The sequence below is a fragment of the Prunus persica genome, chromosome G6, assembly GCF_000346465.2.
Source record: "Prunus persica cultivar Lovell chromosome G6, Prunus_persica_NCBIv2, whole genome shotgun sequence".
Classification (NCBI taxonomy): Eukaryota; Viridiplantae; Streptophyta; class Magnoliopsida; order Rosales; family Rosaceae; genus Prunus; species Prunus persica.
Genome location: NC_034014.1, coordinates 22,421,638 through 22,435,287, shown reverse-complemented (window position 1 = coordinate 22,435,287; position 13,650 = coordinate 22,421,638). Strand labels below are relative to the sequence as shown.

At 35.4% G+C, this 13,650-nt stretch overlaps 1 protein-coding gene across 1 annotated transcript; it reads left to right on the top strand.

Annotated features, from left to right (window-relative positions):
- On the top strand, positions 5,221-6,299 carry LOC18772950 (light-inducible protein CPRF2). The gene has a single exon (XM_007205834.2). The coding sequence runs from the start codon at positions 5,318-5,320 to the stop codon at positions 5,960-5,962; it is 645 nt and encodes a 214-aa protein (XP_007205896.1). The 5' UTR covers positions 5,221-5,317; the 3' UTR covers positions 5,963-6,299.

The window sequence follows — 13,650 nt, the reverse complement described above, 5'->3', positions numbered from 1 at the left end:
GTTCTGGGCACTTGGGCCTTTTAAAAAAAATTAAAAAAAATTAATTTTGTGGTGTGGTCTGGTTTGTGAAAAGTTATGGTGTGGGGCTAATTGGCTTCTTTTTTAGGTTTTTCCCTTTGAAAATTTGGAAAGAAAGACAGACATCCAGTATGAAGATGGGAAAGGCAAAGGTATAGGAAGATAATATAATTTTTTTTAAAAATAAATTTATAAATTCTAAATTATTTTTTTCACACATCAGCCCCAATTAAATATTTCTAATTAAATATAAATATTTTTCACGTCAAAATTCTTAATTAAATTTAAATATTATAATAATGAATTTTTAGTCCGACACAGTCCCAAACATAGGTCTTCACTATTTTTACAATCCAGCTTTTTAGTCCGACGCAGCACCAAACGTAGGTCAGCACTTAATCCAGCTTAGTCCAATCCGAGCTAATCCAAGACAGTCCCAGGATTTAGTCCAGTCCATGACAGTCCGCCGTACCAAACGACCCCTAAATGATTCTGAACCTCTATATTTATTGTCAGTTGATTTGGAGTTGAATATTCAACAGTCTTATGTGTGTTGTCCATGTGTTAATAACTTGATAAATCTCATGTGAGTGAGGTGGGTGCTGAGAATATTATTCCGAACTGGAAATAGAAGTTTTATCATAGTAGTTTAAATAATTTTTTACCTCTCCACTAATTAACAGCCCCTTCAAAAGTTGGGTTTACTTCGAGTTGCCCTTGCAAGTTCCAACCCTATGTCAAATCATGAATCTGTGTGTTTGTCGTAAGTTTGATTGAGTTGGGCTCGTCGCACAAGGACGAATTGAGATAATTAGACCAGCTACAAGCCCAACGTGGTCTATTAAAAGTGGTCCAATAAGTAGTGCGGCATAAAACTTTTCCATGAATTTCACTGGTATAGGCCATATGGCATGGAAAAGTATGTGGATTCCACCTTAAACTCTGTGTAAGATTTATTAAAAGAGAGTCGTTGATCCTTTATCTATTCCTTCTCTCCTTAATCATCACTTGTCTGATTCAAAACTTCCTCATTTATAATTTGTACCTACAGTCCCGATTTCACTGCTGCTTTGATCCTTAAACTAATTTGTAGGCAAAGTATGGCTTCTAAACCCGCAAGTGCTAAAACTAATGGTGCTCAGATTCAAGTGTAAATTCTTCAAGTTACTCCAAGATGAAGCCATCCTTTTCCTGATTCTCCTTTGCCATTTTATTCTCCATTGCAAGTTACTCCACTTTGCTGTCACAATTGTAATATTGAGCTTTCAATTCAACGCAAATTTTTTATTTGTCCATACAAAGAATGAAGAAACTTCTTCTTTATTCAAACTGCCATAATAACCATATTATTAAATTCTCTCTCACCACTTTCTCCAGGTATGGCTAGCTACCATCCTCTTCATTCCCGATCAATGGATTCCATAAGCAATCCAAAAGGCTGCACCAACTTGTGCTATTTCAGAGGCTGTGCAGACGCCAATGCGGACGCCGGGCCCAAAGAAATGACAGCATCACCAAACACAAGCTGTGGAGTTCCTCCCGTCTGCAAAAAGCTCGACGGATTGGCAGCCTGGCTTTTCCACTCCGTGGCAGAAGCTTTCTTTGCATCTCTTCTACGCTGCTCTTGCATTCACATCGACACAAAAGATGACCCTGATGATATTTTCTACATCCCTCTTAATAGGAGCCAGGAGGAGGAGGAGAAGGAGAAGGAGGATGGTGGCATTCAAATCTCAATAGCAACTGTGGATTCTGAAAACTATTAATTCAGGAAGAGATGCATGACATAAATATGTAATTACCGTGTGTGATTACTAGGGGCAAATGTGCTTGTGTAATGCACGGGCCTTGCCTCGTGCATTGTACAAATTGTTATTTCTGGTTCACGTAGCCATATCATAAAATAAAAGATTAATTAATATATATTTTCTTATAATTATAACTAGTCCCTTTACGGTTGTGCCAATTGGTTTTGTTTTTTGTTTTTTTGATTTTTTTATTTTAGAATTAAAAAAAAATAAAAGGGGTAGTTATGTTTCATACAAATAGAACTTATTATCTGATTTTGTTTTTGTTTTAAATTTTTTTAATGGAAAAAATATAAATAAACCATATTATCATCATCTAATTGATAATTTCAATTTTTAATATTTACATTAATCAAGAATATTTTCTACTATTTCACCATTCTCTGCCTTTTGCTATATATATATATATCAGTCCCGATCTCTTGGACCACAGGAGTCCAAGAGATTTGTGGTCACTCACCGTTGGATGTAAATTCAACAGTTCACTCAATCTTGAACTCCTTTTAAGAAACTTTTTTGAACCATTAGATTAATATCCAACGGTGAGTGACCACAATCTCTTGGACTCCTGTGGTCCAAGAGATCAGGACTGATATATATATATATATTATAGTTTGTGCCAGAAATCAAAGAGCAAAGTTTTGTAATTGAATTGGTCTTTTTGAATCAGCCCAACACTACGTGAATGACGGGTAAAGTTTGAACCATCTTAATTGTTGTAACAGGGCTCATTATTAGGTGCATAAAACTTCATGTTGAGCATATATAATAGCTGTACCAAGGACAAGCAAAGAATTTGATAAGAACCACATATATAGTACCATTTTCAATATCCACAAACATTTTCTCAGTGATTTCAAAATCTTACTAATGCTTTTATGTAAAGCTCATTATAGAGTGCAGCGCACTGGTAGCACAAGGGGAAATCAAATCACAAAAGAGAATCAGGAAAAGAATGGCTTTATCTTGGAGCTAATTGAGGATTTTGGCCCTTTTGGTTTGGAAGCTATACTTTGCCCACAAATTAATTTAAGAATCAAAGTAGCTAAAATTGCTTTAGCAAGCAACATTTGAAGGTTCTTGTGAAACAGATAGTTAGGCTTATATATTAACTAACAATACAGTTGATTCTTTTGGGTTGTACCCTTATAAATTGAAATTAGCATATTCCTTTACTCTTTGTTTGGATGGAAGAAAATAACTCGGGATTTAGCTAAAAGTTGGGAATTGAAGAGGAGAAATTGATTTTTCATTGTTTGACAACTTAAGCATAGAACTTATTAAATGACGTGAGAAAAAAAAGTGGAAATTGGGGATCAAGATTCCCGAGTTAATTTCCTTCCAAAGATACGTCATTTCACAATTTCTATTGAGCATGAATTCGTTTTTTACTGTAATTTCTGTCATTTATAAAATTCAACATACATAAATTTAAACACTAAAATGATTAACTCTTAAAAATTTAAACGATAGAGATCTAAATTCCATCATTTAAAAATTCTATGTGATTTTCAATTCCTCCATTCAAACAGAATTACCACTAAAACTGACGAAATATTTCCAAATTAAGTGGGTTTGAACCCATTTCAAGGTGAGGCAAGGCAACCATCTTATCTGATGACTGCTGATAAGGGCGCAAAGTACAGATATACATAAAAAGAAAAAATAAAGCAAAAGATGATTGAAAAGATAGTCTGAACACGACGCTTAAGTCCCCAGTATTTCCATGCACATCTTTCCCTTTGAGGTCCCAACCCAGCTAAAACTTGAGCCGATCAATATTCGACAGCCGGCATGGTCCTGTGCCTATAGTGTATGTGGTCCTCAATCTTGTAATTAACCAGCTTTGAGATTTATGCATGTACGTACGTCAATTTGTAAAAGTCTCATAGATAGCCACAAGATTCCATGGATGCTTATCCATGTGGTCTACATGGTCAAGAGCCCAGCTCCGCCGCAGGCCATTAGGGCTCCTTCTATACAAAAGCAAAAGCAAACCCTTCAAACCTCCTTTTTCTTCACCACCAACAATAGATTTCTTTTGATTTGTTTTTGGTACTTCACTACTTTTTCATCTCCCCTTCCAACTTCCACATGGATTGCTCTCGACTTTTCTTCTTTCTTCTGCCAAATATGTCCCAGCTTGGGAACCCACGCACCGCCATAACAATACCAATTCTGGTAATTCCTCTTTGACAGATTCTACCAAACAAGCTTAATGCGCATCTTTTTCTTTTGCTTTGTATCATTCAATAACAAAATAGCCAAGAACATGTTCTTTTTAAAGGGGATCGTTGGTGCACATGAGGCCTACTACTCCCAACACTTGGATTTAAAACAACCCGCGATGTGAATTCAAAGCTGAAAAGCTCTCTAGCTAGATCTCCCTTACAACCGGAACTTTTTGAACAAACAACAAAAAACTCTGAAAAGCTCTCTAGCCACATGTATCAAATGTACTGACGCTTTACATCCAGGTAACATGACACATCCTGTTAACACTACAATTCTAGTGAATTAGTTGGATTGATATAATTCACTAGAATTTTCCCTACCCCAAAAACCTTGAGATCGACTCATGAATTATATTCTAGTGATGTTGAATCCCATGAGGCCTCATCTTTCTTTTGTTCTTGATTGATACATACAAGAATAATTACCAGCATTCCGTCAACGGAAAAATATAAGTGCGTAAACACGATTCTAGATCTTCCACAGTAATTCGACAGCAACCCAATTCATGTTGTATTATTCTAGGTGGCCCATAATCAAATTATGACAATGGCCCTGTCGCTATCTTTTTACAGTGTTCACCCCTTTAAAGTTTGAACCATTGTGATTGTGGCCCCTCTTTACAGTTTACCCCCTCAACAAAAGAAAACATTTCCATTATTTTAAACCCACAGAGAAAAGGCAAATGCGACGTAACTTTGTAGTGTTCGTCACTGGTTGGTTGAGGTTCTACTTCCACAGTAATCATTACAATATTTTTTTTTTTTATCAAATCAAGAATCGGCTTGGTGCACTATCTCAGCTTTGGCTAGCTCGAGCCGAGCTACACACTCGGCCCCATGTCATCAACCCTCATAGCCATTGGCTCCCCACGCGTTTTTCATACCCGTTCTTGACACGTGTCCTCAGTGGATCCCAGCTAGTCTCTTTGTTTCTTCGCGAGTAAGCTTTAAAAACCAATCTTTTTCTGGGACCCACCAGGCTATGTCACCTCACCCAATGTCTCTTGAAAAAGCTAAGCTTGTAAAAGTAAAACATATGATATAACCCACGGCCCACACTATAGTGCAACCTGACTCAAAAGCTGAGCTAGCATATACATTTTGGACGAAAATACCCTTGATCACCAAACAAAATTCCCCAATTGGCCACTCCACTTCGCCAATAAATATGATGCCCCAACGCTTCGTTCCTTCCGTTTCCTCCTCCCCCCTCCCTCCCTATCTAAATTACAAGTTCAGAGAGTTTTTGTAGCAACCATGTTGTCTACTGTTCCCGCCATGCTTCCCTCTGACTCCCTTCTCCATTTCCCTGCTTTCGACGGGGGCTTTACCCCCGGCGGCGGCGGCTTCACGCCGTGGGATTGCTCGGAACTTTTTCCAGCAATTCAATCCCCGAAACCCACAATCTCAACCCTAAGTTCTGGTCCGGTCCAGTCTCCAAAACCGGTCATTTCGAGTTCCGGTTCAGATGACGACCCAAATCGGTCGGTTGAACCGGTCCGGATGAACCGGACCCATGCCAATGCGAAGTCATGCCCAAATGATGCCTCGAACCGGGCGGTTTCTGTGGTGGACGAGAGGAAGAGGAGGCGGATGATATCGAACCGGGAGTCGGCGAGGCGGTCTCGGATGCGAAAACAAAAGCACTTAGAAAACCTAAGGAACCAGGTGAACCGGCTTAGGATTGAGAACAGGGAACTGAAGAACCGGTTGAGTTACGTTTTGTACCATTTTCAGCGGGTTCGGACCGACAACGATAGGCTCCAATCCGAACACGTCCTGCTCCGACAGAAACTGTCGGACATACGTCAAATTTTGGTTTACCGGCAACTGCAGCACATGTCTTCTGCATGGCCATGCAACACCGTTATTCCGGAACAAACCCCATCATTAATTGCGTAATTTATTAGAATATGAATATTATTAAGAGAAAAATAACCTCATTAATTTCGGAAAACAAGAACAAAGAGCTAGCCATGCACTCTCTCTCTCTCTCTGTGTCTCTGTAAATTATATATAAAAGCTGCTAAAGTAAATGGTGGGGTGTTTTTTGGGAAAAAGAAAAGGAAAAAGAAAAGTGGGGTTTGGAAAATGATGGTTTTCGTGTGGAAAACCTTGGGTTTCTTTTATAATTATATATTTTGTAAAAAAAATTAGGCAATGTTTTGTTTATGGAAGCATTTTGTAGTATGTTATATATATATATATTTATGTTGATGGTTTTTTATTTTGGAGTCTACGACTACCACTCCACTTTCCTATATATTATTATCGCATTCCCTGCAAAACGCTGAAACTTGCGCCAATAATGTTTCCCATTTTATATCCTGCTAATTCGCCTTCCCAACTTAAATTATGCAACCTCTTTTGGGATCATTGATAGATATGCACGGGAGCACTCAACCTGAAAATGGACCAAGACGAAATGATCAAAATGCCCCCCTCCCATACTCATTATAGATGTATGATAATGACATATGCAAACGAATCTTACCACAGAATACAATTTACATACGAATATCCTTTATTGCATTCTAAATGGAGATGCCAAAATCTATATTCAAGCAATGGTCTTATCTACTTTTCGAGGCTTTTACTTTTTTTTTTCTTTTCTTTTTTATAAATAAAAACGATAGATTGCATTTATAATTCAAGCATAAAGATCGTCAATTTCGAGAATCAGTACATAAAAATGAGATCCACTTATATTGGTAGATCTCACTTATGATTAACAATACATTTGATCTTTAAATACAGCACAAAGACTTTTATTGTTAAACATATGGCTATAGTGAAAGCACAACCAATGACCTAGCTAACTGTGTTCATGCAAGAATCTGAAGAGATATGTAGTGGTTAGGATATAAGATTTTTAAGAGTAATAACATCATACTAATGTAATTTACTATTTCTTATATATAAATATTAGTCAATAAGTACAAAAAGGAAGCTTCTATTTGCACTTATAAAATTGTTTATTTCACCCACTAATTAATAAATAATTTATTATTAAAAAACCTCTCGAGTAAAATATGCCAATACAATATCAAAATAAATTTAAAATCATCATTATTGTGTAGAGAATAGATAGATATAAAGTTAAAACATTTGCAAATAGCTTGCACCAAAATAAATAAATAAAATTCACGGACAGGAGTCACCTAGGGATTTTGTCTCATTTCTATATTCAGATTTTAATTCAAGCAAGTACATGCATGCCTTCACTCTCTTTTACTCTACTAGAATTGATTGGTTTTGGATTAAGTGCAAAGAAGATGAGAGTTTGGTGTATAAAAATAAAGTGATTAATGACTAATTAGTGTTATATTTAGAGGAAAAAGGGGGGACCACAAGTTTTTCTATAGCAAATATTTTATGAGAAAGAGCCCAGAAGTTGTGATCAATGATGTAATCCAATCAGTGTATAACAAAAAAGGGAGCCATCGTCACCCAAATATTTTAATTACCTTTCATTGATCAGTAAAAAGTATATAATTTAATTACACGCAGAGTAGATAACCCTCTAGCTCTTCTATAATTTTGTCTGTGTTTTTCTGGTGAGGCACAACATGTGCTATTGACAGGACACTTCACTATATATATATGTTAAGTTGGTGACCGTTGGAGCTTGGTGAAATTCGTGGAAGTCAAGGGAAAAACTAGCAGGCCACTTCTGACGTGCTGAAGTTGAGCCAAAATGTTTTGGGATAAAAAACACTCGCGTCTGAATGCACTTAAGTTGCGGTTAAAATTAGAAATTCAAATTGCAAGAATCGTTAAATGATTGTGCTTAAGCATGACAGATGGTTAAAATTTACTCCAAAGTGACTAATTGTTTATCAAATACTACATTAGACAACTATTATATCTTACACTTCAAAAGAGCAGCGCTAGCCGCAAGAACAGTAAAAATATTTTTAAAAAAGCTTGACGGCAAGACCAAAAGGGCTAGGGCATCATGGGCAGGGCATGTTCCGTTTACATTAGTGGTGGTAGGTATGGATTGGATCCCATAAAAAGGAGAAAGAAATCATCTCCAGAAAGCATGATCAATGCGTATGTTTTATTCTTTAGACCAATACTGAAGGTGTCTCCCTGTCCCTGTCCCTTTCTTTCTTCACTTCTAAGTTTTAAAAGTTAAAACCCAAAATATATCATCTTCCATAGCAAAGAAAATGGACACGTGGAGCTCCTGCAGTCGTTGATGCCCATATTATATGAGCCTGTCACTCTCTGCCCACACATAGTTCATACAACATGAATGAGTTGAGTATGTATGGTTCGATGTTTCTAGATCCTCTTAGATTATAAATGCGTACAATTTTCACTTCACACCCCTCTTGGATTTTAAAATTATTGCCATGGACGCTCCACAGCTATTTGCTTAAGTGGGCCCCAAGAACCCATGCAAGGTGGGGCCTGCTCCACCTATATCTCACAGTCCAAGTGGAAGTTTGATTTTGGTTGCTGATGTAATTACTAAATAAATAAATAGCTCCAAAGTTGGGCATTCCACTTTGTCTCTGGGATTAACAATAATCATTGATTAAGTCCACTTGACCAGAACTTGTAAGTTTAAAAAAAATTGATTTCTCTGTTGATTATGACTTGGCCTAAGAATGTCTTCTTTTCAGGTTTTGGAAAATGTTGGAAGATGGACGTTTTGTTTGGCAAGTAACAACTAACAACTCCAGTGATTCTATTAGGCAAAGTATATACCGAAAGAGTAGCGTTAAACAATTTGTATAAAATCATTTTGGGTCCTCCCCGGTTCTAGGAACTTGGCTTTTGTAGTTCTCAACGACACTTTTACACCTGAGAAAGTTGTGGGTATTGGAATATCTTTTTTTTTTTTTTTTGGGGTGGAAGGTATTGGAATACTTTGCATACCAAGAAAGATTAGGTTTATCCCAATATGATCGTTATTAGGTATGTGGGAAATATTTTAGATATCAAAGAAAGTTTAGGTCTATCCCAATATGATCGGTATGGGATTTTTTTATTTTTTTATTTTTTTGTGGAGATAATTTTGTTGTTTTTAAAAATAACATAACTTTCTTAATCAATTAAAAAATGAGTCATCAATGTATATAAACTAACACAATACTTTTACATGTCACATGTAAATATGTATATATATCAAGTTAACAAAAACATTATTGTTCATATCACATGTAAATATGCATATATATCAAGTTAACAAAAACATTATTGTTCATACCGTATTTGACTAACGCTCTTCGGCAAGGACATCACAGGGGAATGGCACTTAGTCGAAGGCCTCTCTAGCCTAAACCAAGCACTGGGAAATATGTTAGTCATCGGCAAGCCCCCTTGCCAAACTGGATCAACAAAGGCACTTGACGTACCGCTCGAGTGTTAGGACACGTAGCAGCCTCTCAGGCGACGTCAATAGTCCCACATCAAAATAATAGTCCAAAGTTCCTTCCACTTTTCCTCTATAAATAGGTTACTTGCCCCAATTCACCAGGTAATAGTAAATTGGCACTTGCATTGTTACTCTATCAATTTACTTTCAGACATAATACTTGTACTGAATTAAGCATCGTAAAGCTTTCGGCCGGTGCCTAAAGTCTTCACATTTGCTCTCTCCTTTTCCATATCTATTCCACACCTACCATAGTAGGACACCCCTGACTTGAGGCACGTTCACTTCTAAATTGAATCCATTTTTGAACATCAACAATGACCTTTCGAATTTTAATTAGCACTATCAATACTAAAACCTAAAGAACTAAACCCATTCAAATTCATCGACCTAGATTTTGTTCAACTATTGTTTAATTTGCAATATGCATTTCAATATTATATACATTAGAAAATATAGAATATTTACCTAATTTCTTATGAATGGAAACCGATCAAACCAAACAGGTCACTAAATTGAGTGATTTAGTTCGCATATGCAACTAATTTGGGGTTCAAGCCAAACCGATCCAAACCATAATTCTTAAGTTTGTGTACATTTTGAGGCCAAAACTGGACCAAACCACAATGCATCCACATCCAAATATATGGATAACCCCCTTAAATTCAAAGTCAATGATGACATTTATATATTTTTTCTAAAGAAGTTAAATTTTAAGTAATGTGATAATTTTAAAAAATACAAACTTAAGACATGTTCATTATTTTATTACATTGCAAGAGATGATATTTTAAAACATTTAAAATGCGACGTCACCGGTATAAACCCTAGAATAATATTAATTATGTATATATAAAATACTTTGAGTGCCCTCTTCAAGCTATGGTTGGGCATTCCTTGTACCATTTCCACTCAGAAATAAAAAGAGATGTGCTTGACAAACCAGTATTTAAAAGATGAATACGATAGATACCTACAAGTCTACAATTACAACCTAATATTGTAGATTAAAAAAAGTCTTTGTACCGCCAATGACTTAGTTTTCAATCAGAATCAAGTGCGTAACTCAAATGTACTTACCAAGAATCTAAAGAATTAGAATGATATTATGAAATAATTACACCTCTACTTACTTTATGACACCTCAAACTACTCGAAATATAAAATTGAAAACAAGGAGGAGGATGTGTATCTTCTGCAAGATGAGAACGATGGTTTTCTTAGCATCCTGGTCAAAACCCTTTTTTTTTTTGGGAGTAAATTAATGTACTGTTTCTATTCAAATTTTGTTTTGTTTTTTTTTACTGAAAGTACAATCATGTTTTTTTATTGGTGTTTTGTTCAAGGTTTTACTTTTTCTTCAGTAGCGTAGATAGATGTAGCTACTAAATAGCTAGTTACCTCCTAAGTCATAACTTTGCTATCACTTTAATTTTTTTTAATTAACAAAAGATGGTAACTTTTCTTGGCATATTCATTCGTTCATTTTCAGGACAGCCAACATCTTCTCTTCTTTCTTTTTTCTTTTTTTCGACGAAAAGCAACTTCATTAAGAGGCAACGAACAGAAAAAAAAAAAAAACGAAGCCAGCACACACTCAGCCAAAGCAAACAAGTGGAGAGGCTAACTTAGTTCAAAATAAAGATAAGAACATTAGTTTGGTGGTCCTGAAAGACACCTAAGTTTCTCTTCAGTTTTGGAGACAAGTTCTGCGATTGACAATTTTACTACTATGAATTGTCAATTCATATCATCAATGATGATATGGGCGGTGGAAAACATTATTTTCATTCTGGACCAAAAAGCCAATCATTTCATTCTTGCACATCAAATGATGCTAGACTCATTAGTTGTGAACTCTCACAAATAATTGTATTTGGGAATTTTATTTTATAAAAGACAAATATATAAGATACATTGTGTGGGCTAGGAGAAAAGTAATTCATTCTTAATCACAATCAAATAAGTCAACTATACATTGACATTTGTGACTTTAGCGCTATGATTTTTATCAGACAACGCATAAAATAAAGAAAGGTAGGTTAAAAGTCATATGATCAACGGCCTGTATCAAGTATCCATAGAGGGTTGGGTTGGGTAACAATAGAAGAGGCCTTGGTAGAAAAATTGCAAACCTTGTAGTCATCCATGAGACCACTCTCAAAAGAAAAGGGGACCTCCTCCCCCCTGCATTGAGGATGAGACTAATGTCGGGCTCATGTGACCTAATATTGCAGGGAGTCATCTTTTCTTATAAGAGTGGTTATACGGATAATGTGATTAGACCGCCTTACTCAAGACTTTCTCAAATCTAACATCCGCTCAAATTCTTAGAACTTACATTCTCAAAAGATATGGGACCCCCTACATTGAGGAAAGGGGAGAACCAAGTTAAAGGCTAACTTGGGCTATAGCCTAGTGATACTTTTGGGTGGGAAAAAAAAAAATCATACCTATATATCTCATGTGTTTTAAATATAGCCCAATATGTATTAATTTATTAAAGTCCAAAAGAGACCAATTCTCTTAAAATTTAGTTGCATGAAAGTAATAAAAATACATAGTAAAATAGGTATACTTTCAATTTCGTTGTTAAACACATTTTTATTTTGATAATATCAGTTTTCTTGTTGAATTTAATATGTATTTGTTTTATGTTAAAATTTATTGAAAATTAGTCAATGTAGCTATGAATTAGTGTGGTTTATATGATTTAATATATACTTTTATTTTTAGAAAGGCTATAACAATTCTAAGTACAAAAAAGTTCGTTAGATTTTACCCTAAAGACTTTAGCTAGCTCACCCGTTTGAAAAATTCCTAATTCCGCCCTTGAATAAGGATGAGACTAATGTGGGGTTCATGGGACCTAATGCAAGGAGTCATTCTTTCTTGTAAGAGTGGTCGTAAGAATAATGTGGTTAGATCGCCTCACCCAAAACCTTCTCAAATCTATAACAGCTACTCAAATTCTTAGAACTCACCTTTGTGGCTCCTCCAACATTTATTTTGGACTCATCAAACTCAAAAAAATAAAATGACAGTGGCCATTCACACATGAAGTGAATGCCCGCTCGGAGAAAGTTTCGCTGCCTTTTTTCTACCATGGATCTCCAGCTGACACTTTGACATCTTGAGTGGAGCTGGCCTAAGATTTTTTATTTTTTTTTGGAGTACAAGCGATAGTCTAAATTAGAGGAGAGGGGGATTTCTCACACACACATACACACACACAAATGACGTCATAGGGGTTCAAACCTGAAATCTCTTGTTTACAAATCCAAACCTTTTTTCACTAAGTTAGACTCCGTTGGCGGTCGAAGACTTTTTTTTAGGATGAATATATGTGTCCCTTTCTTTTCTTATTTAAATTTAAAACTCAATACATTCATAGGAAAAAAGAATACATTCTCAGCTCCATACTTGTAGGCGACCATGTTATATAAATATAAATGTCGTTTAGAGATTACTTTAAAGTAAATTTAAGTTTTAGCTACAAAAAAAAAAAAAAATTACTTTTGGAAAAAACTAAAACTTTTTCAAAAAAGACAGAAAAATCTCTCAACTTTCAAACCAAAGACATGCAAATATAAAGGATTCCTTAGGAAATCCAAAAATAAATAAGGTCATTTTTGTCCATTTTAGCTTCTTTTAAAAAATTTCTCTCTTCTTTGGCCTTTTCCAAAGTCTCCCCAAACCCTTTTAAAAGTATAAATGGAATATCATACCCTTCCTATATTCTTTGATTTCTTTGACTTGACATTGGATGAGAGTATTGTGTAGACTTTAACACAAAAATTAAATCAAATTTTAATAAGCAACTTGCATGTAGTGGTTGCTATAATCACTTCAATTCCAGCCATCGTTGATTAACCTATTACTATATATATGTTGGAAAGAATTTAGGGGATAGACAATGCATTTTTAAATCAATATCTGAATTTAAACCATCTATTCACGCATATGCAGAGTAACAATAGTCCTAATTCTTAATTAAAAAAAGATTAATAGTCTTAGTCCCACTAGATTACCAAAACAATTAAAAATTATTAATACTCCTATAGGCAGTTGGGCATGATTTTTTTAAAGCACAATGCAGCCTCTAAAATGAATTTCCCTTTTCTGTTTGAAGTTTTCTAATTGAGGTTATGCTTTCAAAGACATCTTTTATATGAGATATTTATTCAAAAATCTATTTTAA